At 38.1% G+C, this 24,416-nt stretch overlaps 1 protein-coding gene across 1 annotated transcript in view; it reads right to left on the bottom strand.

Moving 5' to 3' along the window:
- The window catches only part of Skap1 (src kinase associated phosphoprotein 1), a 282,423-nt gene that overhangs the window by 211,416 nt on the left and 46,591 nt on the right, over nucleotides 1-24,416 (bottom strand). The window contains exon 3 of the mRNA XM_015495533.2: nucleotides 4,111-4,136. Coding sequence (XP_015351019.2) covers nucleotides 4,111-4,136 — 26 coding nt within the window. The remainder of the gene's footprint in view (nucleotides 1-4,110; nucleotides 4,137-24,416) is intronic.

The following is a 24,416-nucleotide window of genomic DNA, read 5'->3' as shown; positions in this document are numbered from 1 at the left end:
AAAGTGTTTTGTTTTTTTTTTAATTTTATTTGTGTTTGTTTTTTTGTACCAGGGATTGAATCTGGGGGCACTTAACCACTGAGCCACATCCACAGCCCTTTTATATTTTATTTTAAGACAGGGTCTTGCTGAGTTGCTCAGGGCCTCGCTAAGTTGCTGAGGCTGACCTTGAACTTGTGATCCTCCTGCCTCAGCCTCCCAAGCCTCTGGAATTACAGGCAAGTGCCATTGCACCTAGCAGAAAAAAAGTTTTTAAAGTAAACACGACTTGAATTATCAAAGCAATCCCACATCTTAATGTAAAATAAAAAATGTTTTCATGTTCTCCAATTATATTTAAGCTTATTAAAAGAACTCTTCCATTTATGTTTTCTCTACATCAATGTAATATATTCTTGGGATTATGTTTTATTTTTCCTATGTTTTCTCATCTTTAACTGAACAGCATTTGGGAAGTTGACAGTGAACTAATAAAAAAACTTAGGTGGAAATGTGAGGGAAAGGTATATCATTATCATATCATGATTACAGATCCAAATTACATTTGTCACTGATTACTATGTCCAAGAACTGTGCTAGATGCTGACACACTAATCCCCAACACTCTTGCAGTGAGAGAGTGAAACAGCAGTGAAGGGTATGGGCTTTGAGATGGGTGTGGGTTTCTTATTAGAAGGTAAAAATGTTCTGAAATTAGGTAGTGAAAGTGGTTGCCCAACTCAGTGACTATGCCAAAACCCACTTGTACACTTTGAAGATATGAACTTGTACACTTGGCATGCCTTGTACACTCTAAAGGTATGAACTTTATGATATATGAATTATATCCTTCTGAAAAATGTGTGTAGGTCCTTACTAAAAGCACCTACAAATAATGGATCTTATGTTTAAAAACTATTTTCCTTCCTTGCATCAGAACTTATTTAGTCCAAACACCTGAAGAACCTAAGTGTTTATTTAGGCAAATTCACAGAGTTAATAAAATAAAATTCATCACGTTGTCTTTCTGTACAGAGGGTCCTGTCACAGTTAAAAATGCTAGCAAAGTTTGAGCCATCACTTCTGTCTTTTCTCACTCCAATTCCAACATTACCTAATTTTCCAGGGCTTTCTAAGTTCTTCTGCCAGTGGTTCTCTTTTTTTTTTTTTACATATTCCTATTCTTTTCATAATCCTAAAATGTCCTATTGTATCTTATATACTTAAATAGACAAGTTTTTTCTCCCACTCAGCCTACCTGTTTCTGAAACACATTATCAGCTAAGAGGTGATCAAAACAGGGAAATTCAAGTCAAAGCTACACTGATTTCATCTCACTCCAGTTAAATTTAGGAAATACAAGTAATAAAAAATGCTGATGAGGATGTGGGGGAAAAGATACACTCACTCACACATTGTTGGTATGACTGCAAAATAATACAATCACTTTGGAAAACAATAATGGAGATTCCTCAAAAGACTGGAAAGGACCCACCATATCCCACTCCTTGGTATTTGTCCAAAAGAACTAAAATCAGCATATTATAGTGATACATGCATACCAATGTATATAGCAGCACAATTCATAATAGCCAAGTTACTGATCCAGCCTATCTCTCAATGAATAACTGGATAAAGAAAATGTGGTATACATACACAATGGAGTTTTACTTAGAATTAAATTATGTTATTTGCGGGTAAATGGATGGAACTAAAGAATATCATGCTAAGTGAAATAAACCAGACATAGAAAGTCAAGGGTTGAATGTTTTCTCCCCTATGTGGAACTAGAGAGAAGTAAGGAGTTTAAAAAGGTGGGAGAGGAGGCACAGATATTTTGAAAGCAGAAGAGAGAAGAACAGTGGAGTAAAGGAAGGGAACAAGGGAGAGGGAGGAAGGAGGGGAAAGGAGAGGAAAAGCAGAATGACAGTAACGGAACCATGTCAGATGCACGTGTGAACATGTTGCAATGAATGCCACTTTTTGGTGTAAGTATGATATGCCAACTTAAAAAAATATATTTTTAAATGGCAAGGTAGGAGATACTCCTTTCTCTTAGCACCCCCTCCCCCCGCCCGCCCACCAAAAAAAAAAAAAGGCCATTGAAGGAGGAAAGCTAGGGTCAAGAATATGGGATTTTCTTTCTTTCTTTCTTTATTTATTTTTTAACCATACGAATTATTTTTATTTTTTTTCAGTCATACATGACAGCAGAATGTATTTTGACATATAATACATATATGAAATGTACATACATCAATCATATTGTCTATTCTATTATGCTGCCCTTCCTATCCTCCCTACTACTCCCCTCCTCTCCCATCCTTTCTCTCTATCCAATCTAATGTGACACACTTTTTTTTCTTTTTCTCATCACAACACCATATATGTAAGAATATGGGATTTTCTGCTTGATCTTTCTTTACATTGACTTCTAGATGAACAAAGATTTTGCTCCATATATTCAATCAGTGTCAAGGAACAAATAGCTTTCTGTCCTAAATAAACTATTTTCGATTGTCCCCTTGGCTGCTCTACTATACCCTCTTTTTAAGAGAGAAAGAGTGTGTAGAAGTGGCCCTGTGTTGGAAGATGACTGCAGTGCCACCATGACAAGAACCTGGTAAGGTGTGCCCTTTGTCTTTTTAGTCCCATAGACTCTCTTATGTCGAGCTCCAAAATTATTTTCTCTTCTCAACACATTACTATACCACATCTCTGACACTGATTCTTTATTTCTCCTTTGGTAATTAATTTTATCCTCACAGTTCCATTCATTTCTGCCAGTTCACAATCATGTTCTGCCCCCTGTGGATTTTGGTTAACATCTGTTAAACCCTGAACTATAGGACCATTCTCTGAATAGTGCATTTCACATTTTGCAATGCAAACTGCTACATTATTACATATAATTCTCTATTGCTGGATCTACGTTCTCAGCTATAAATGCTTTGGAATACTGAGGTATATAATAACACCACATCGCATTATTACAAAGAGTATGAAGATGGCTTTAAACATACATGATTTTTATTTTCTTAAAATTGGTTTTTAAAGAAACCCTTATGTAGACTTGAACAAAATATGAGCTAGAAAATAAAAAGTTTAATAAAACTAGTGTCCTCACTTGCCATTTTAATTTCTTTAATATATTACTACTCACCAAGATTGGATTCATTTGAAAACATTAAGAAAATAAAAAGTACAAAAAAGTTTACAATTGGTTTTAAAAAGTTATAGAGCAAAACAGTTCGTGAAACAATTTTCATGTTTGGTCTAAAACTCTTGTGATTCTCTGAGGGGGGGGAACCCTCCATTTATAATAATTTTAGATAATTAATATTCACGATGATGTTTCTGACATTTTCAACCAGATTAACACAAAGAAGGAATGGTTATAGTACTTTAGAAATGTCTTCAAACTGTTTGGGTTAAAAATATATATATTCTAATTTTAAACCTTTTAAAAATGTGTTTTAATCCTGGCCTTTTTTTTTTTTTTTCAAATTTTGCACACAGCTGTCTGTTGTACTTTTTAGAATCATGCCAGATGCTGGGTTCATCAAGCAAAAGCAGGAAAACAATGGTTTGAAAGCAATTAGAAGCACCAAGGCTGCAGTGAGACTCATATTAAAATGTGATAACACTGTTCTAGTGGGAATTTCAACGCTGCTCCATTCCTGACATTTCTCTGCTGCCAGACAGACTATGTGGAAGGGCACTGTGATCAAGGATGAAACATGGTGGAATTTATTTCTGGAGCAAATGAAGGATTAGCCGAGTTGGAACCCACCCAAGGTTTTTATTATGGACTCGGCTACCATTTTACTTGAATGCTACTGGATCCTGTTGGTATCTAGCAAAGCTTAAGGGAAAAAAGCATATTATAGCTTCAGATCTATAAAATAATCTAGCAACCATCCACTCAGAAGGCGGAAGCACAGAGCCTCTTGTTGCTAAAAAGCAGGGCAGGGGGGCCCAGCAGGATGAAGGTTAATTAAACACTCCACTAACTTTCCTCAGAAATGGCTAGTACCACTCCATGAAGAAGCATAGATACAAGAGATAGAAATAAACAATACCACCTACACATTTTTAGTATAAAATAATTCATGGTCACAGAGTACTCACCTTGGGGCTGAAAATCCCAACAGTACCTGAAATATAAAAAGAAAAAATGGAGATAAGTTAAACTTATATTTCTCAATTTTGGTTGACACACAGTAGCAATAATTTGTAATCCAAAAACCTTGCTAGATACTTGGTTACTATTTGCAGGAAAATGGGTGAAAATAGATTTGCATCATGTTAAGCAAAATAAGCCAGAGTAAGAAAGGTAAGTACTAGATATTTTCTTTCATATGTGGAAGCTAGTAGGGAAAAAATGGGGGGCAGGGATGTATATGTATATAAAATATAAAAGGATGTCACAAAAGTGAAAGAAAGACCAACAGGGTACAAGAAAAAGATCAGGGGAGAGAGTAGGGGAGAGTAAGGGGAGGAACTGGGGATTGAAATTGATGAAATGATGTTACATGCATGTATCAATATGCCATAAACCACAGTGAAACTCACCATTCTGTATAATTAACATGCACCAATGAAAATAAAGAATTGATGGCTAGCCAAAGCCTAGTTTTGTCTGAGAAAAACAGAACAGTCGTCCCTGAGATTTGAAAGATTCTAAGGGCTTAAACGCTGCATTAATGCCATGCAACTCCTAGACTGTTAGGATTTTAGAGCTAGAAAGATTCTAGGAAGGAAGCTAACAGTGGCTCACAGTTTCTCATAGGATACCATGAGCCTTGAGCAGGAAGGTTCTTTGCTGAGACATCCTGAACAATAGCATCACTGGTCCTGGACAGCAAATAACAGGTGCCACTTCCAGTTGTTACGACAACCAAACCCACCCCAACCACCACCACATCCTTAAATGCCTCTTACATCTAAATTCTTTACAGATGAAACATGAACAGTTGACCCAGAGTTATCTAATATTTTAGTGTATGAACCAAGAATGGTGCCCTTGGAGTCCATTCTCTCTCCTCTGTTATGTTTTGTGAAACGACTGGCAATATTGAAAATCCTTGAAGTCTTCCACTAACAAAACAGGAGCAGTAGAAAGGATCATTTGTAAGTCCCTTTTTTTGGAACCTGACTTGCATTTTTTTTCCTCACCAAAACAATGCTGTGTGTGATGGTAACCCCCAAAAGTCCATTGTACTTTGGATCCCATTTTCTCCCACCTTCACAGGAACCTTACATTATTCTGTATTGGTTTTTCTTTTGTGCATATTCAACCTCTTCCTCTCAACTTGGTCCTTTCCATCAGCAATTTATGCCCATATCCAAATAAAACAAGCCCTCCCTCACCCTCTTCACATTCCTCCACCCCATCTTCCTTCATGACACAGTGAACATTCAAAAGCATCCTCTCTACTGGCTTGTCTTTATTCCTTCACCTCCCACTCACTCCTGAACTTACTCTAACGAGGCTCACAGTCATTGCGACTCAATTCTTGCTATGTACATAAGACCTCTGTGCTACTAAATAGAATGGATATTTTTCTATCTTCATCTTGGCCTCTCAGAATACATATATGAGCTTTTTTGTTTCCCTGAGGATAAATTCCACAGTTTTAAGAATTTTATCTGCCGCAGTCCGGCTGCGGCAAAATAATCGGGGGGTGACGAATAACTTGTGTACGTTGATACAGCAGGAGTAGGAGCCGTTTATTGCAGGACAGGAGCAGTATTTATACATTCCACACAGCTTATCTAATTAGCATAAACTAGATACATCAGTCAACCAATCAGGAATCTCTACACCTAATGGCTCGGTTTTGTTACTTCTCAAACCACTCCCTCTGACATTTTGCCAGGCACCATCCAGACTTGTTTACGAACTTTAACATTCCCCTGGCAAAATGCCAGGTGCCATTTTGACTTGTTTACAGACTCTAACATTTCCCCCCCCTTGTTCAACTTAAATAATGACCATAGTGGTTTTTACAGAAACACCATAAATAACCTGCTACAAACAGAAAGGGAGGATACAAAATGCCACAATACCAAGCCACTTGATGGCTCCATGCAAGAAGCCCCCGGAAAAATTATACCAGCAATGACACCGTTAGCAAAGATACCGAGTTACAATTTGTTATAGATTACAGTTTGTTGTCTCAGTCCAGGTAAAGCAGTGTCTCAATAGATTAACTCACAGTCCAGGTAAATTCTGCAGGCAGCTAGCTTAAATCACAGTCCAGGTAAGTTCTGCAGGCAACTAGCTTGATCCGAAGTCTCGTCCGTTTTTCAGCGGAAGTCTCATCCGGTTTTCAGCAACACTGGAAATTCTTCCACCTTGGTCTTTACCGGCACTGGGACGAAGGCAGGAACTCCGGATGGCTAAAGAAAATCCTGTAGCATTCAACTAAGAAAGCAACCTTCTGAACAATTTAGTATATTATTTATCAAATTTTTAAAAGGGTCCATAACCCACAGGAGGTTCAGAAAAAGGCCATACTCAGGTCATAATGGTGTGTCTTCCGGTACCTACATGGCTGAAATTAGATTTGGCCACATTAGACCACATTAGAGAGGAGCATCAGTCCAGTGAGTATTTAGGTTATTTCTTTACTGTGTAAAATAAAACTTTAGAAAATGGAGAGGAAAGAGGTCACTGCAGAGGCTGTGGCTAGAATCCAGAGGTTAATTTGGGGGAAATTAATAGAGATGCGGTAGAGACAGTGGAAAAGAAACCTGATGGTTTTCTTTCCTTGATCCTCTCCTTTCCCAGAACATTTCTGGGCTGACAATCAGGTGAAGGAAAATGTAAGATGACCTGGATTAGAGGGCAGGGAAAGGCCAGCACAGTTTTGTAGTGGAACTAGGGGACGGAAGGAGTGGAGATAGAGCTGGGAAATGGAAAGCTTCCACAGCTAGGAAGAATGGGTTTACCTATCAATGTTAGAGCATATGTAAATTAGAACTGGCCAAAACATAAGTAAGTTATGTATAATAGTAAGAGGGGTCTATCTCCACCTCACAGACAGTGTAGATTCCCACTATACAAAACTCCTTTCTGTCAAACACAACTACTTCAGCAAGTCAACAGACAATAAACAATTCTCCATCTTCTATATTTTCCTTCTTCCCTTGAGGCATTGTCCTGGCCCTCATTTCCTATCATTAGCCAACTTCTAATTCAATGTAAATAAAATTGAGGGTATGAGCACATACATGTGCATGTGTGTGTGTGTGTGTGCGCACACACACACACACACACACACACTCCTCTTTCCAAAACATTAATGATGGCAACAGCAGGAACTTTTCTAACCAGTATTATTCTCACTTATGAACCTGGGGGATGGGGGGACTTAACTTGAAGTGGCAGCTAACATGCCAACTGTAGGCAAATTGTTAAATAATCAAAATATGTTATTGATAATTTCAGCCTTTTTTTGTGCTTCTCTTGCCTACCAAAATCACTACTTCAACTAAAACAGATTTTCGGTTCCCTTCTGTACAGTGCCTTCATTTCTTGGTTCCTTTTGTTAGCCCAGAAGAAAGACGACACTATAGATTCCCATATACCAAGAGTACTGCTTCTGCCAATAAGCTTTATCTTAAGGAGGTTGGTTACAAAGAAAGAACTCAATTTAACAGTATTAAAAAAAAAAGGTAGCAAGTCTATATAATTGATATTAAATAGCAGAATCTGTTTTATTTCTTTTTTTTAAAGAGAGAGAGAGAGAGAGAGAGAGAGAGAGAGAGAGAGAATTTTTTTTTAATATTTATTTTTTAGTTATCGGCGGACACAACATCTTTGTTTGTATGTGGTGCTGAGGTTCAAACCGGGGCCGCATGCATGCCAGGCGAGCGCGCTACCGCTTGAGCCACACCCCCAGCCCTGTTTTATTTCTGATAATGTTGTAATTAAATATTTCTTCCAAACTTTCAGCTGAAAGATGAAAAAGTTCTGAATGTCTAACATATGACATGGTATCACTAATAATACTGTATTGTGTACTTGAAACTTGCAAAGAGTTGATCTTAAGCATTCGCACACCAAAAAAAAGTAACTTTGTGAGGTGATGGATATAGTCATTAATTTGTGGTCATCATTTCTCAATGCATATGTATATCAAAACATCACACTGTACATTTAAATGTATATAAATGTTGGGAGTTGCCCCAGCTCCAAAGACTAACTTCCCCATTACCGAAGAAGAGCAGTCCAATGGTGAGCCCTGCTGGCTCACATGATCCTTACCCACCAATCAGAGCCCTGCTGGCTCACCTGATCCTTACCCTCCAATCAAAAAGCATCCCATGCCAACTATCAAACCACCCCTGGCTCTATAAATATGCAGAGCCTTTCCTCAATAACCAGGCATTTGCTCCAATGACAACCCTTGTTCGTTCTTTCACTTTTACTGATAATAAAAAATAAAATAATAAAAGTAACATGTTGAACTTGATGTGACTTGAGGTGGAGCCGCATAAAGTAGAATGTTAGCTACTTTGGGTTATTTATTTGTTTTTGGTACTGGGGAACAACCTAGAAGCACTTGACCACTCAGCCACAACCCCAGTTCTTTTAATTATTATTTTTTAAATTTTGAGACATCATCTCACTAAGTTGCTTGAGATCTTGCTAAGTTGCTGAGACTGGCCTCAAACTTATAATCCTTCTGTCTCAGCTTCCAGAGTCATTGGATTCCAGGTGTGCACCACCACACCCAGAAACACCTTCTTTTTCAGAAGATATAAATCTATTTTCTTATCCTACTTCTTCTCCTTCTTTTATTACTCTAAATATTAATTAATGCTATGTCCCTAAAGGAAGTTTGCATGCAAAAATAATAACAACAATAGCAAAACCACACTTCTATCCCACAGCTCATAGAGGACACTTCTGAAAGGAAAGTACTGAAGGTGAGCAATTTAATCCCTCAATAAAGGGAACCACAGATTATTCTCTGCTAGACACCTTCAAGAACTTGATCTCGTCTTGTTAAACATATCCTGTGGCTGGTCTTCATCAGATTCCCTGTAAAGATGATGCCACACCAGAGAGTTCTATGTGCTTCAGGAAGCATTTAGTTAAATTCTGCCAACATCTTCCAATTCTTACCTTTCACTCTGAAAATAATTCTCCTCTAGTCAGAGAGTCCAACAAGTCTGAAGTAAAAAATTCAAACCAAAATGCAAAGACCACAAAAGAAAAAGCATATAAATGCACACATACAGAGTTGTGTTTATTCTAAATGCCTCTGAGAATTTCATATCAGGCCTGTGCAGATAGATAACAAACACTTCTTTAATCTTCTCTTTGAAGCTTCAGCTTCAATAGGAAAGGGAAGTTATCACTCCTCTGCAATATCCATACTCAACATCATCAGGTCCATGCAAATGGTATTTGGAACTGAAAAGAGATGAGTACAGAATGAGTGGAGAGAAAATGCTGCACCATATTGATGATGATTACTTTGCATTCAGTCCAAATAAACCCATCTTCGCTGGTGCCTCCAAAAATGAAAATGGAAGAATAAAAATGCATTATGTTTAGTCTACCTATAGAATAGTCTTGAAGTTTTAGAATTAAATTACATGCAAGACAAAGTTTGCTACTTGTGTTTTTAAATTAAAGATGTTACTAATTGAACTTCAGTTTTAGGAAAGTCCACAATATGGAGAGAATCCTGATGTATAGCAGCAATTTTAGTGGAAGGAACAATCACAATAATGCTAAGATCTGTTGAACATGTTCCAAGTCCCATATGCTAACCTACTTACTCCAAAATTTAACTCTATTATTAAGCCCATTTTCTAAATAAGGAAACTGAGGTATCAAGGATTAAATGACTTGTCCATGGTTACATAGCTACTAAGGCAGACAAGTTTCCAACAGGCACTTTAATGAGAAATGAAGGACAGTCTTGAAAGTATAATCTCACATCAAAATTTCTCTTTCTCTAAAAATATTTTACTCTTTCTAAAGTAATTGAGTTATTCAGATAATAAATATTTATTGACTGGCTTCTATGGTATGCTCTTTGTTCAATGCCAAGGATGAAATGGTGACTAAAATAGACATGGTCCATCCACAGATATATTTCATTATCATATATTTTATACTATAAACATTCTCTTCTAGATTGATACCCAAAATTCATAGTAGATTTATGCTTAAAATGGTGCGATTGACTCTACATCATTAGACTTTGGAAGGGGGTTAACCAGAATCTTGACCATGAAGCTAATGAATAAACATGGTGACTGAGATTAAAGTACTCAGACATTTAGTCCCTCAGCCAGCTAATTAGATAGATCCTGAAGAAATAAGTAAGACAAACAACTATCTTAATATTGTTGGAACTACCTAGGAAGGACAAATAATTCCATTTCCTAATTGTAAAATAATTAACATACTCAGCACTGAATCTGTGCTATGTATATGTTTCACATATATTATTTAGTATGTATAACAACCCTAAGAGGTCAGTACTATTATTATTCCCATTTTATAGATTCAGGAAGGTCAAACAACTTGACCAAGCTCACATATTTAATATGTGGCAGAACCAAGATTTGTACCCAGTTCTGCTTAGTTCCAGAGCCTAAGCTCTTGAATTTCACATTAACTCTTTCCCAATTGACTGAACTATAGAAAACAAATCTAGATATTAAGGGAAGGTACAATTGCTTTGCTAGCTTGTAAATACTAGGGAGTGGTTAGATCAGAGGTTTTCAACTTGGAGTCCAGAGTTGGGCCTTTAGGGGATTCATAAACTCCCTGAAATTGATGAAAAGTAATAATTGTTTTCTGTTCTCTAGGAGAAAAGTCCATACATTTCATTAGTGTCAATAACTTCCCCTTTTTCCTGCACCATCAAAAATGATAAGACCCACTGGGTTAGGTGAATAGGACTATAATGATATTATAAAACTAGCAATCCAGAAAGGCCAACATCTGTGATGTTATAAATCTAGAACATTCAAATGAACTTTTTTCACAACTGAAGTATTGAAAATGTTATTTTCCCCATGACTCACAGAAATTTAAAACATCATACACTCTCTGCCTTGGCAAACAAAATCAATCTCTTCTTGATGACTTAAGGAAGTCCAAATTTGAACTTCACTTTTATATAAAAATGGCAGTACCTTCCAAATGCCTAGGTTGTCTGCAATACTCAATGCTCATAGCTTCTCCTATCTCCCGTTCGACCATCCCTGTTCTCTGGTAATGGCTTTCTCCAAACAGATTATGAAGACTAACACTGAGGTGTTGTTCTGGCATTTGAACTGTAACCTTAAGATTCAAATGCATGCCTAGTTGAGCAGGGCTTCAATGTTAAGTTGACAACTAGGAAAACCCCTTTTACAGTTGACCTTGAGCAGTGAGCCACATAGTACAGGTTGATTTATTCCCAAGGAAATGGCCTTGCTGAGTGATGCTAAGTCTGCACACCATAGATATTTCTTATTACCTATTTTCTCACTTGTAAAGATTCACACTGATTTCGAATTCTCTTTCTACCACCAGTGTCCTACTACCTTGCATTAGGAAATGGGCAAGTGGGAAAGGTAAAATGGTCAGCGACACCCACGAACAGAAATGGGAAAACAGCACCATCTGGTGGAAGTCTCTGGTGGAGGCGTCAGAGGTCTGGGACCCAGGGGTCCGGGTACCAGCTTCAGAAACAGCAAAAGGAAGGCCCTTGGTGGGGAACTGGTGCCCCCTCTAGCCCCAATTCCTTCAATTCCACCAAAAGTACATGAGTTAGAGCCCTACCTACAAGGAGCTTACAATCTAGTCCAAAATATGAGATATTTATGTACAGAGAAATGACCATCTAAGGCAGCAAAAATAACAAATGGGATAATAACAATAGATAATATGCATGCAGCTCAAGTAATACGAGGACCTGTCATAAGAAGATCCTGAGTTCTTCTTTGGGATGTAATATTTCTGGGGTCTTGAGTCTATAAGTATAAATTTTAGCAATCTGCCCAGGGAGACAACAAAATGTTTTCTACTTACAAAATATAATGGTTAAATTAAATATTTATTAAATAATAAACAAGCAACATTATCTGAGACTGACAGTGTCACTCATGAACCCTCTCCCAAGTTTTTAAAAGTCCACTCTCAGATAATAAAGAAAATAAAGTTTTAAAAGAAATTAAATAAACACCACTGAGTCTTCTAAAATACTTTAGCTATAGGGAGTCCTTGCCATGGTTGACAGAACATCCTCCCTGCCTATGAACAGCAAGACACCCAGGAGTTATTCTTTGTCAGCCAATGATTCATCTTTCTCATTGCAACACTGGAAACTTACATTCCAATATGCCCTCCCCTGCTTTCTCGCATAAGGACAGTTTCTTCACAAGTAAATCTCACTAGTATGTATATACAGTCCTCAAATGCCCCGCATATATAACTCAGTGAACTAATAAAAGAAAAATGGTGGTCAGGTGTCTTGTGGCCTACATGTCAGGTCAGGGTTTAGAATTTTTTTTTCCTGAAGATAAAAGGCATTCACTGAGAGTTCTGTTTGTTGGCTTATCTTTAGGGATAGAGAAATTATGTCCACTGTGATCAATTTTATTATTTTTATTTTTTATTTTTTGGTACCAAGGATTGAATTCATGGGCATTCAACCACTGAGCCACATCCTCAATCCCTTTTGGTATTTTATTCAGAGACAGGGTTTCACTGAGTTTCTTAGGGTCTTGTTAAATTGCTGAGGTTGGCTTTGAATTCATGATCTTCTTGCCTCAGCCTCCCAGGCCACTGGGATTATAAGCCGCACCACCACACCTGGCCTTTGTGATCAAATTTGGCACCAATGTGCAGTGTGTTTGGGAGGGAGAGAAGCTGGGAGACTATTTAAGAAGTTACTTAAGAGCAAATGGTGCATATTCATAATCCCAGCAGCTCCAGAGGCTGAGGTTCAAAGCCAGTCTCAGCAACTTAGTGAGACTCCATCTCAAAATAAAAAAATTAAAAGGACTGGGGATGTGGCTCAGTGTTTAAGCACCCCTGGGTTCAATCTCCAGGATGTATGTGTGGTGAGGGAGTGTGGAGCAAGAGAAGGGATTTGATCATAGACTTGGAGACAGATTGAGAACAGACTGTCAAATAGGAAAAGTCAGACAACTTTTAGTCCCAAGTTTGTATAATGGAGAAAAAAAGTGCCACTTGTGTACAGAGAACTCCAGCAGGTTACCATACTTTAAAACCGCTGTATCTAACATCTGTCCTGCCAGTTTCGTCACTGTTGGTGGTCGGGGCCTAATTTTGTTTAATTTAATTTTTTATTTTTTTGTTGGCTTCAGGTTAATAGCTACTCCTTAACCACTGTGACTCCTTGTTGTCTGATTGGTGAATAACTAATGGCCCTGACTTTGTGACTGTGGCCCATAGCTGAGAGGACATTTGAGATCATTTAATCTAGTCTTCACTTTACAGATGAGAAAAAGGAAGAAAGAGAGGTTAGGTGGCTGCACCTAGGAGTTTAGAAGTCCACATTGTGGAGCCACCAGTTAATCTCATGCAGAATTGGGAACAGGCTTGAAATTGTGTTATTATTTTGAAAAATGAAACTGTTTCTATGAAAACACTTAAAATCTCCTTGGACAAACTTTTCTCAACTATCATGCCTTTGATATTTTCTTTGTTCTGAACATAGTCATATTACTCACTTGAGAGTAAATGTTACAGTTTAAAAAAATTTTTAAGCTGGACTAAGTCTCAGGATTCATCTAAGCAAAATGAATTTCTCAACATCAACAAGGGAACACACTATCAGTTTCTCAAATTATGAATACTGCGTCCATTCTCTCAATTACATTGATTTTAGTAAATCTATCTCCACTATTTTTCAGATACTCTGTGAGGGACTAAGAGCACAGGAAACTCTAACCAGTTTCCTAGTTAGGCTGAAAACATTCAATTGTATGGAAATGGTGTGGGCTCAGAACACACATGTGGTAAACACTGGCACCAGAAGAACCGAGGTCTGAATGATGCCAGAACCTGTCTTATTGCTTGCAGATAAGGCTTGCTGAGGGAGCATCCAGGACCAGACGGAAGAAGAAGTCTGGCAGGGCAGGGAAGGGGAGGATCACAGAGAGGCCAGACCCAGGATGTAGAGGGAATCCAGGCATGAGGCCAGGCCCATCAGTAGAGCAGATGGCAGAGGCCCAGTTTAGCACCCCAATGCAGATATGTTTGAGGAGGGGGCAGGACAGGATACTGAGTGGGTTCCAACCTAAAAGGCTCTGTTTTTTTCTTTGATGTTGTGTAAAGAGTTACAGGCCATATGATGAGGTAAAAACTGATAGGGACTTGTGCAGGGGACAGCAAGGAAAACTGAAAAGGCTGTGGATATGCAGCATTATTATTAATTGCCAGGCATCATTAAGGGCTCAGTTGATATTAGAGACTAAGATTTAAAAAAAAATATTTATTTATTCTAATTAGGTATACATGACAGCAGAATGTATTTTGATTCTGTGAATTTCTCTGGTTGCACACAATCTAGCATCACACCATATGTGCAGTCATACATGTACCTAGGTAATGATATACATCTCATTCTGCCACAGTCTGGCTGGGCAAAATAACCGAGAGGTGACAAGCAACTTGAAGGTTGAAGCGGGAACTACTTTATTGCGAGTGAACTCAGCAGGAACTGAGCGAGAACTCAAAGTAGCGGGCACCCGAGGTAGCAGGAGCCACTTTATTGCGGGACAGCAGAGGTATATATACCCAACTGATTACACACAGCTTGACTCAATTAACATCATCTAGATACAGCAGTCAGCCAATAAGGAATCCTCACCATCTTAATGGCTCGCTGGCGTTGCTTCACAAACCACTCCTCCTGGCAAACTGCCAGGCGCCATCTTGACTTGATTTGCATCCCCAACCATTTTTCCTGCTCCCAAGCCTCCTCCCCCACTCCCCTTTGCTCAAAATTCCTCCATCTTTCCCATGCCCTGCCCCGTTATGGATCAGCATCCACTTAACAGAGAGAACATTTGGCCTTTGGTTTTTTGGGATTGGCTTACTTCACTTAGCATGATATTCTCCAACTTCATCCATTTACCTGCAAATGCCATAATTTTATTCTTTTTAAATGCTGAGTAATATTCCATTGTGTATATATACACCACAGTTTCTTTATCTATTCATCTATTGAAGGGCATCTAGGTTGGGCCTACAGTTTAGCTATTGTAAATTGAGCTGCTATAAATTGATGTAGCTGGGTCACTATAGTATGCTAATTTAAATCCTTTGGGTATAGACCTAGGAGTGGAATAGCTGGGTCAAATGGTGGTTCCATTCCAAGTTTTCTAAGGAATCTCCACACTGCTTTCCAGAGTGGTTGCATCACTTTGAAGTCCCACCAGCAATGTGTAATTGCGCATTTTCACCCACATCCTCACCAACACTTATTGTTGTTTGGATTCTTGATGACTACCTTCTGACTGACATAAGATGAAATCTTACAGTAGTTTTGATATGCATTTCTCTAGTTACTAGAAATGTTGAACAAAATTTTTTCATATATTTGTTGATTGATTGTATATCTTCTTCTGAGAAATGTCTGTTCAGCTCCTTAGCCCATTTATTGATTGGGTTGTTTATTTTTCTGGTGTTAAGTTTTTTGAGTTCTTTATATATCCTGGAAATCAGTGCTCTATCTGATGTGCATGTGGCAAAAATTTGCTCCCAAAATGTAGGCTCTCTCTTCATCTTTTTGATTGTTTCTTTTGCTGAGAAGAAGCTTTTTAATTTGTATCCATCCCATTTATTGATTCTTGATTTTATTTCCTGCGCTTTAGGAGTCTTGTTAAGGAAGTCAGGGCCTAACCCGACATGATGAAGATTTGGACCTACTTTTTCCTCTATTAGGCGCAGGGTCTCTGGGCTAATTCCTAGGTCCTTGATCCACTTTGAGTTTTGTGCATGGTGAAAGATAAAGTGTTTAGTTTCATTTTGCTACATATGGATTTCCAGTTTTCCCAGCACCATTTGTTGAAGAGGCTATCTTTTCTCCAATGTATGTTTTTGGCACCTTTGTATAGGATTTATGTGGGTTTGTCTCTGTGTCTTCTCTTCTGTACCATTGGTCTACATGTCCATTTTGGTGCCAATACCATGCCATTTTTGTTACTATAGCTTTGTAGTATAGCTTAAGGTATGGAATGGTGATGCTTCCTGCTTCTCCCTGCTAAGGATTGCTTTGGCTTTTTTGGGGTCTCTTATTTTTCTAAATGAATTTCATGATTGCCTTTTCTATTTCTATAAGGAATGACATTGGGATTTTAATTGGAATCACATTGAATCTGTATAGAGCTTTGGGCGGTATGGCCACTTTGACAATATTAATTTTGCTTGTCCAAGAGCATGGGAGATCTTTCCATCTTCTAAAGTCTTCTTCAATTTCTTTCTTTAGTATTCTTTAGTTTTCATTGTAAAGGTCTTTCACCTCTTTTGTTAAATTTATTCCCAAGATTTTTTGTTTGTTTGTTTATTTGTTTTTTGAGGCTATTGTGAATGGGGTAGTTTTCCTAATTTCTCTTTCAGAGGATTCATCACTGATATATAGAAATGCACTTGATTTATGGGTGTTGATTTTATATCCTGCTACTTTGCTGAATTCATTTATTAATTCTAGAAATTTTCTGGTGGAATTTTTTGGATCCCTAGGTATACAATCATGTCATTGGCAAATAATGATAGTTTGAGTTCTTCTTTTCCTATTTGTATCCCTTCAATCTCTTTCATCTATCTAATTGCTCTGGCTAGAGTTCCAAGGACTATGTTGAATAAAAGTGGTGAAAGAGAGCATCCCTGTCTTGTTTCAGTTTTTAGAAGGAATGCTTCCAATTTTTCTCCACTTAGAATAATGTTGGCCTTGGGCTTAGCATAGATAGCTTTTACAATGTTGAGGTATGTTCCTACAATCCCTAGTTTTTCTATTGTTTTGAACATGAAAGGGTGTTGTATTTTGTCAAATGCTTTCTCTGCATCAATTGATGTAATCATATGATTCTATTGTTGTGATGATGAATTATATTTATTGATTTATGTATGTTGAATCAATCTTGCATCCCCACTTGATCATGGGGCACTATTTTTTAAATATGTTTTTGTATACAATTTGACAGAATTTTAGCACCTATATTCATCAGGGATATTGGTCTGAAATTTTCTTTCCTTGATGTGTCTCTGCCTGGTTTTGGTATCAGGATGATACCAGCCTCATAAAATGAGTTTGAAAGGGTTCCCTCCTTTTCTATTTTATGGAATAATTTGAGGAATATTGGTATTAATTCATCTTTGTAGGTCTAGTAGAACTTGGCTGTGAATCTGTCTGGTCCTGGGTTTTTCTTGGTTGATAGGCTTTTTAAAATATTTTTTTTAGTTGTAAGTGGACACAATGCTTTTATTTTTATGTGGTGTTGAGGATTGAACCCAGCGCCTCACCCAAGCTAGATGAGCACTCTACCACTGAGCCACAACCACAACCCTGGTTGGTAGGCTTTTGATGGCATCTTTTATTTCCTTGCTTGAGATTCATCTATTTAAATTGTGTATGTTCTCTTGACTCAGCTTGGGTTGATCATATACCTCTAGAAATTTGTCGGTGTGGTGACTAAGATTTACTATAGTGGAAATTCAGTTGTATAATTTTCCTCCAGCATTGAATAGCTGTCCAGGTGTAAGAACAGAGAAGTTGGACAGTTGAATTCATACAAGGTTGGGACATTCCCAGGTTTGTGAGATAAAAGGAAAAGAGAGTAAGAGAAGATTGGAGAGACAGATCATAGAAATCAGGCTGACCAGGAAAGAAACCAATGGCTACTTACTAAATACTTTTAAGAATGAATTAAAGGGCTGGGGTTGTGGCTCAGCGGTAGCGCACTTGCCTAGCATGCATTGAGGCACTGGGTTCGATTCTCAGTACCGCATACAAATAAATAAAAATAAAGGTCCATCAACAAATAAAATATATATATTAAAAAATGAATTAAAATGTTCAGAAGCTGCGGATATCATTATTTCTCAGCAAATAATGATATTCTTCTCTCTAAGAAAGAGAACTTCTGAGTAGAACTGCCCTTGATTCCTCAAGTCCCAAACCTCTCCTACTCCTGTGTTTTCTCTTTCAATGTATGACATCCACCCAAGTGAAGCTTAGGAATCATCCCTTTACCTCTTTCTCTGTTACTATGTATACCCATCAGTCGCCAAGACCTATTTCCTTAATATCCTTTTAATCTATCTCCTCCCTATCTATGCAGACACTGAAATTCCTTCAAGCCTTCATGGAGATCAGGGTGACCATGTCCTAACTGGCCCACTTGCCATCATCCTGCCCCCTCTGACCAGTCTCTTCAATGTGGATGGAAAAGATAATGCAGTGACCATGAAGAACAAAGGCTTTGCAGACAGGCCTTGGATGTAATCCAAGCTCCACCTTCTAGTATAAGACTTTTGCTGCAGATATGTTTTCCTCATCTTTCAATCAGAAATAGTAAGCACACCTGCTTTGTATGGTTCTTGGGAGAATGAACAAAGAAGTGAATAGTAAGCCTGGTACCTGGTAAGCCCCTAATAAATGTCAGTTTTTTATGTCCTTAGCACCAACATTATTTTGATGACCTAAAGGGCAAACCCTGTCTTAATCATCTGCTTAAAATCCTTCAGTGACTCACCCCAGCTCCCACTCACATGTTGCTGCTCCCTCTGCCGGCACACTTTTCCTTTCATGCCTCCTTCTTCACCTAAACTCTTGACGGTACCTTGAGGCTCAGCCCAGTCTCCTGGTTTAGCTGCTTCCACAGCACACCTGTGAACACCTATATTAGTGCATTAAAATCTCACCTTTCTATATCACTGAGACATCAAGGAGAAGTAGCATAGAGCTTGTGCTCAATAAATTCTTGTTAGATCAGAAACAGCACAGGGTATCATTGCTCAGAATGAGTAGAGAGCAGTGTTTCTCAGGGAAGGGAGAAGACAATACTGGGGAGGCAGGCAGAGGGCAAGGCACTGAAGCAGTACTGTGGAGTGTGGATTTATTCCAATACGATGGGTGTGGGGTGCCTTTATTCTCTAAGTAACATAAAGGCAAGGGGGAAAAAGAGGAAGGGGAGAAAAGAGAAGAAATATTAAAAATAAGAGTGCTTTGTTAAATTAAAACCTTCATCCAAACAAAGAGTTTCTCTCTCTCTCTCTCTCTCTCTCTCTCTCTCTGTGTGTGTGTGTGTGTGTGTGTGTCAAAGCTTCAAAGACTAACCACGAGATGACCAGCAAAAATACACTTCAAAAGACACGACCGAATACACATCACAGTGGCAAGAATCCAATACATAAATACAATCAATTTGTTTCCTCATTAAAAGCTTTCATGAAGAAAATGATTTAATACAAATGCTAAAACTACTGACACAGATTAATTGAAAAATAACAACAGAATCCTAATTAAAGACAGTATTATTTCACTCATTCACATTGCACCAAAATCTGAATAAATAAATAAAAACAGAATCTAGAATACAGGCCTCTATTAAAACCACCCAGAATTATAATGAATTACTGAAATTTTTATAAAACCCCTATTCTTATGTATACACTTTCTTCTAGTTAAGAATTGAAATGTACACAGAAGTTCAGAAATCACTTGAAAATTATTTCACAATTTTTTCTAAGTTCATATGAACCTACTTATTTTAAACTATTGCTTTTGCCTTAATCTCATTTTGATCCTTATTGGGCAGGATTCTTAAGTATCATTCTTTTCCATTGAGTCCTCTGTACAGAACCTATAGCAGTTATAGTTAAACCCTTGCATAAAGTATCAATTATCTAAATCATAAAGAATGGAATGAACTTTGATCTTAAGGCTAATGATAATGTGGCCTGTTCTGAGGCTCCATCAATACAGGTCAGAGGTCCCATCAGTTCAACCACAATCAACTGGCCAACCCCAGGACTTCCAGTTCTACCCCACTCAGAGGGATTCTTCACTATCAGAAATGTCTTGAGATTTTGCCAGGCCACAGTGAAGCACGGCAATCAGTATATGAGCATATCCCCTTCTGCTCATCCCGGAAGCAAATTGAGATACTGTCAGCTACTGGCAGGTCCTAAGCCAGGCCTGCTCATAAAATTTTTCCTATCAATTATCCCCAATCATGTTGGGAAACCCTCCTTATCATTGTAATCGCCATCCTCTGTTCACACCTTCCAATAAAAATCCTTCTTATTTTCTTCCCTTTCACTGTTAAAATTCAGTTGAAAAACATAATAGCCTCTTACCCTCCTACCCCCCTCCCTCAAAAAAACCTGGAGTCTCCTGATAAAGATGCTTACATATTTGCCTGGTCTTTAGAATTCCTTGGAACCCTGTGGAAACATGCATTTTTGAGGACTACCCCAGACCTAGTGAATCAGCATCTCTAGGGGCTTAGAATCTGTATTTCTAAATAAGATCTCCTGATAATTCATGTAATGGGGCCAGTTTGGGGAGGGGGAACCACTACAAAGGAAAGAGATAATTTATCAATGGTTGTCTGCTAAGGACATTTTAAAAAGGCAGTCCTCAGTTTAAGAATAGACTGTATTTCAAAAGTTCATTTCCAAATATTTGGGCCTTGGCATTCATTTTCCTAATGAAACAAAGGAATGGATGGTGGCAAGTTGTACAGTTTACCAGATTAAAAAAATCTAGTAAATATTGTTAACAGATATGAATGGTAGAATATAGTTTTTAATGTAAAAGTTAATCATATTTCAAAAGTTGAAGCACAAAGCCAGCTGTTTAGAATGGCTTTTCCTATGGATGTAAGGTTCTGGAAAGTGGCTAGACCACCAAATTGTATACATTATGTATGTGCAGTGCTTCACATGCCAGTCATTCCACAATAAAACTGAAAAATAGGCCAGGCTTGATGGCACACACCTGTAATCCCAGTGGCTCCGGACGCTGAGGCAGGAGGACCTTGAGTTCAAAGCCAGCCTCAGCAATTTAGCAAGTCCCTAAGCAATTTAGTGAGACCCTGTCTCCAAATAAAATATAAAAAGGGCTGGGGATGTGGCTCAGTGGTTAAGCACCCCTAGGTTCAATTCCCAGTATCCTTCCTAGAGAGTGGCAGAGGAGATTTGTCTTATTTCTCTGGGCAAAAGGGACATAGACAATCTTTGATGTTTTCCTCTTCCTTTACAACAATCTCCCACCTCCCAGTAGATTCAATTTTAGTACGAAAGATCCAAATGTTGGGCACAGCTTCCTACTAAAGCACCCTTTCTCAGTTTAACTATCCCGGTCTCATGTTTTACTTACCCTCCTCTCCAAACCCAGTCAAAACTCTCCTTTCCAGGATTTAGTTTCATCCTATCTCTTCAGCCATCTTTCCCATTATTCTCTTTTGCCTGAAAACAGAATCACCCTTTGCTTCTTCCTCTGCATCTTTTGCACATGGTATTTTTGTGTTTGATTTATCTCACCAAAAATCCATTTCTTTCAACTTTGGCCAACCCATGATGCTGACTCATCCATGAAGACTTCCCACAGCCCACCAACCAGAAGTGCATTCCTTCTCTGGGCTTTCCCGGTATTATCTCTATGCACCTCTTCTAAAGATTTTGCTACATGTATCTTTTACTTTAGGTACTTTGTGCATGCTTTTTATCTTTCCCACCCAGTTGTCAGTTTCTTGAGAATATTTGTTGAATATCCATTATGTGATACATATTGTATTAGGCACTTTCGTGTGCAAAATGACAACCCTACAAAGTAGTGTACTGTATAATCCTTTGGTTTATCATCCCTAAAAATAAGTTGCAGAAGGACTGGGACTTGTGTCACTACAAAAAAATGCTTCACACACAGTATATGCTCAATAAACATTTGTTTACCCTACAAATGAATGAACAAATTGACATTCTTCACTAATTATGAAGAAATTGAGCCTCAATACGAGTGTTTACCCAAAAATCACACTGCCTGGATTCAAATCCCAATTCCAGAACCTAATTTCTACATAGGCTTGGGCAAACTGCTTGCCTCTCTGAACCTCAGTTTTCTTGTCTGCTAAAAGGAGATTACAACAGTGTTCACTTTGCATACATTTTGAGAGGGTTAAATGAGAGAATTTGTATAAAATCCTTGACACAGGGCCTGGCACATGGTAGGTATGTGATCAATTTTAGTTGTGACTGTTAGCTTTTTTTTTTTGTACGGGAGATTGAACTCAGGGGTATTTGACCACTGAGCCACATCCCCAGCTCTACTTTGTATTTTTTTACTTAGAGACAGGGTCTCACTGAGTTGCTAAGCACCTTGATGAGGCTGAGGCTGGCTTCGAACTTGAGATCCTTCTGACTCAGCCTCCGGAACCTCTGAGATTACAGATGTGCACCACTGCACCCAGCTCATGACTGTTAATCTTAAATTGCAGAATTAACAGTCTCTGAAGTGTGAGGGAAAGGATAATTTTTTACTCTCACAACCCTCAGAGTACTTAGCACTGAGCATTTGCCTATCACAGCCATTTAACAAACTTACTAGCCATTGAATTTCCTTAGTACAGTCACCTGAACCAAGAGACAGAAGAAAATCATTGAATAGGACCAATGCACATAAATGGATCACTGAAAGTTTCTTCACCCTCCAAGTAAATTTGTAATTTAAAAAAATTATATTTTAAAACCCACATGAATCTCTAAATTGTGGGACTCCAGGCATGTAACAAATTGAAACAAAACATTTCAGACTCTATAGGAAAGGGATCTGTGAGCAGGGGGCTCCATGCAGACTCTGGCCACTCATTAGCCCAAGAACTCCTTGGAAAACAAGGATATGTCTTATGTGACACAGTCTTGATCACCTGGCATCATGTCCAACATAAACAACTTGCTGATATATATATTTGTTAAGTAAATTAACTGCTTTAGTCTGTAATCCTCACCCTGCTTTCAGTTGATTCCATTTCTCTTTATGACCCACATAAAAATCAATCATGGTGACTGATGTTTTGAGAAAGAGGAAGTGAATGGTTTACTCAAGCACCGTGACTTTGGAAAAGGAGTCCAACAAAAATGAATGCTTTACTAAGTAGTCGAACAGAGTGTAGATAATCCTTTTGTAATGAAAGATTCATCCTGTGTCAGTTCAGTGCAGCTCAAAGGGATAACATCTAAGAGATGGAAGTTGTTCTCAGTCAGTGATACCTCATCTAATGAAGACCTTCAGAATGAACTTCCTTGATTTAAAAAGAAAAATCCAAAACATATTTTAGAAAAATCATCATAAAGCACTCAAAGGACTGTTGCATTTCATATGGCTCAAAAATCATTTCCCTTTTGCATGTGTATGTTTAAGCACAGCATAATTGAACAACCAACAATAAAAAATTTTAAAAAAGCACAGCATAATACACCCCCAAATACAGATGTTTGTTTTCATAGAAGTCACCCCAGACCAAGCTGCACAATTAAAGCCTAATCTCCTATTTCCATGTCTCTTTCCCCCTCAGTACCAACTCCTTTCCCACCTTGAAACCAAATATTCTGGCTCTTAAATCCCTGCCCCTTTCTAAAACAGGCAAAACTTTGGTATTGGTAACTTGTGATTAGATATATATTCACTATAGAGAGAAAATACAAATAAACAAAAAGAAGAAATTAAAACTCACTCAAATTCCACTTGCCAGAGATCATTATCACTAATGTTTTGGTGTATATTTTTTTCAGGTATTTTTCTCTGTGAGATTTTATATACTTTTCAACCTTCTATAGTACGTCTTATCATTTTATGTCAGTAAATCTCTTATAGCATGAATGATTAAATGACCATTGAGTATAAGTTCTCTCTTTCAACAAAATGGAGGAGCAGAAGAAACTGGAACAGGGATAGATGGGAGGCAAAAACTAGAAAAGAGCATTCTGCAAAACTCAGGTCACACTTTATGAAAGCTGATGGTTAGCCAGTGACAGAGGGGACACAAGAAGACAGATTTAGCATCATACTATAGTGAGGCAGGCACTTGCATGTTTACAGCAGCATAATTCACAACAGCCAAGTTCTGGATCCAGCCCAGGTGCCTGTCAACAGATGAATGGATAAAGAAAATGTGGTATATATACACACTAGAGTTTTACTCAGCCATAAAGAAGAATGAAACTATGCTTTTTTTTTTTTTTTTTGCTGGTAAATGGATGGAACTAAAGAACATTATGCTAAGTGAAATAGGCAGGCTCAGAAAGTCAAGGGTGAATTTTTCTCTCACATGTGGAAGCTAGGGCAAGTAGGGAAAAAAGAGTATGGGGGGGAGGGGTTCCACAAAATTAGAGGGGAGATCAGTGGAACAGAGGAAGGGAATTGAAGGATATGGAGGAGGAA

Source organism: Marmota marmota, unplaced genomic scaffold (assembly GCF_001458135.2).
Source record: "Marmota marmota marmota unplaced genomic scaffold, marMar, whole genome shotgun sequence".
In the NCBI taxonomy this organism is placed as follows: domain Eukaryota; kingdom Metazoa; phylum Chordata; class Mammalia; order Rodentia; family Sciuridae; genus Marmota; species Marmota marmota.
Note: the sequence above shows the minus strand (reverse complement) of the source record. Positions and strands in the feature narration are given on the sequence as shown.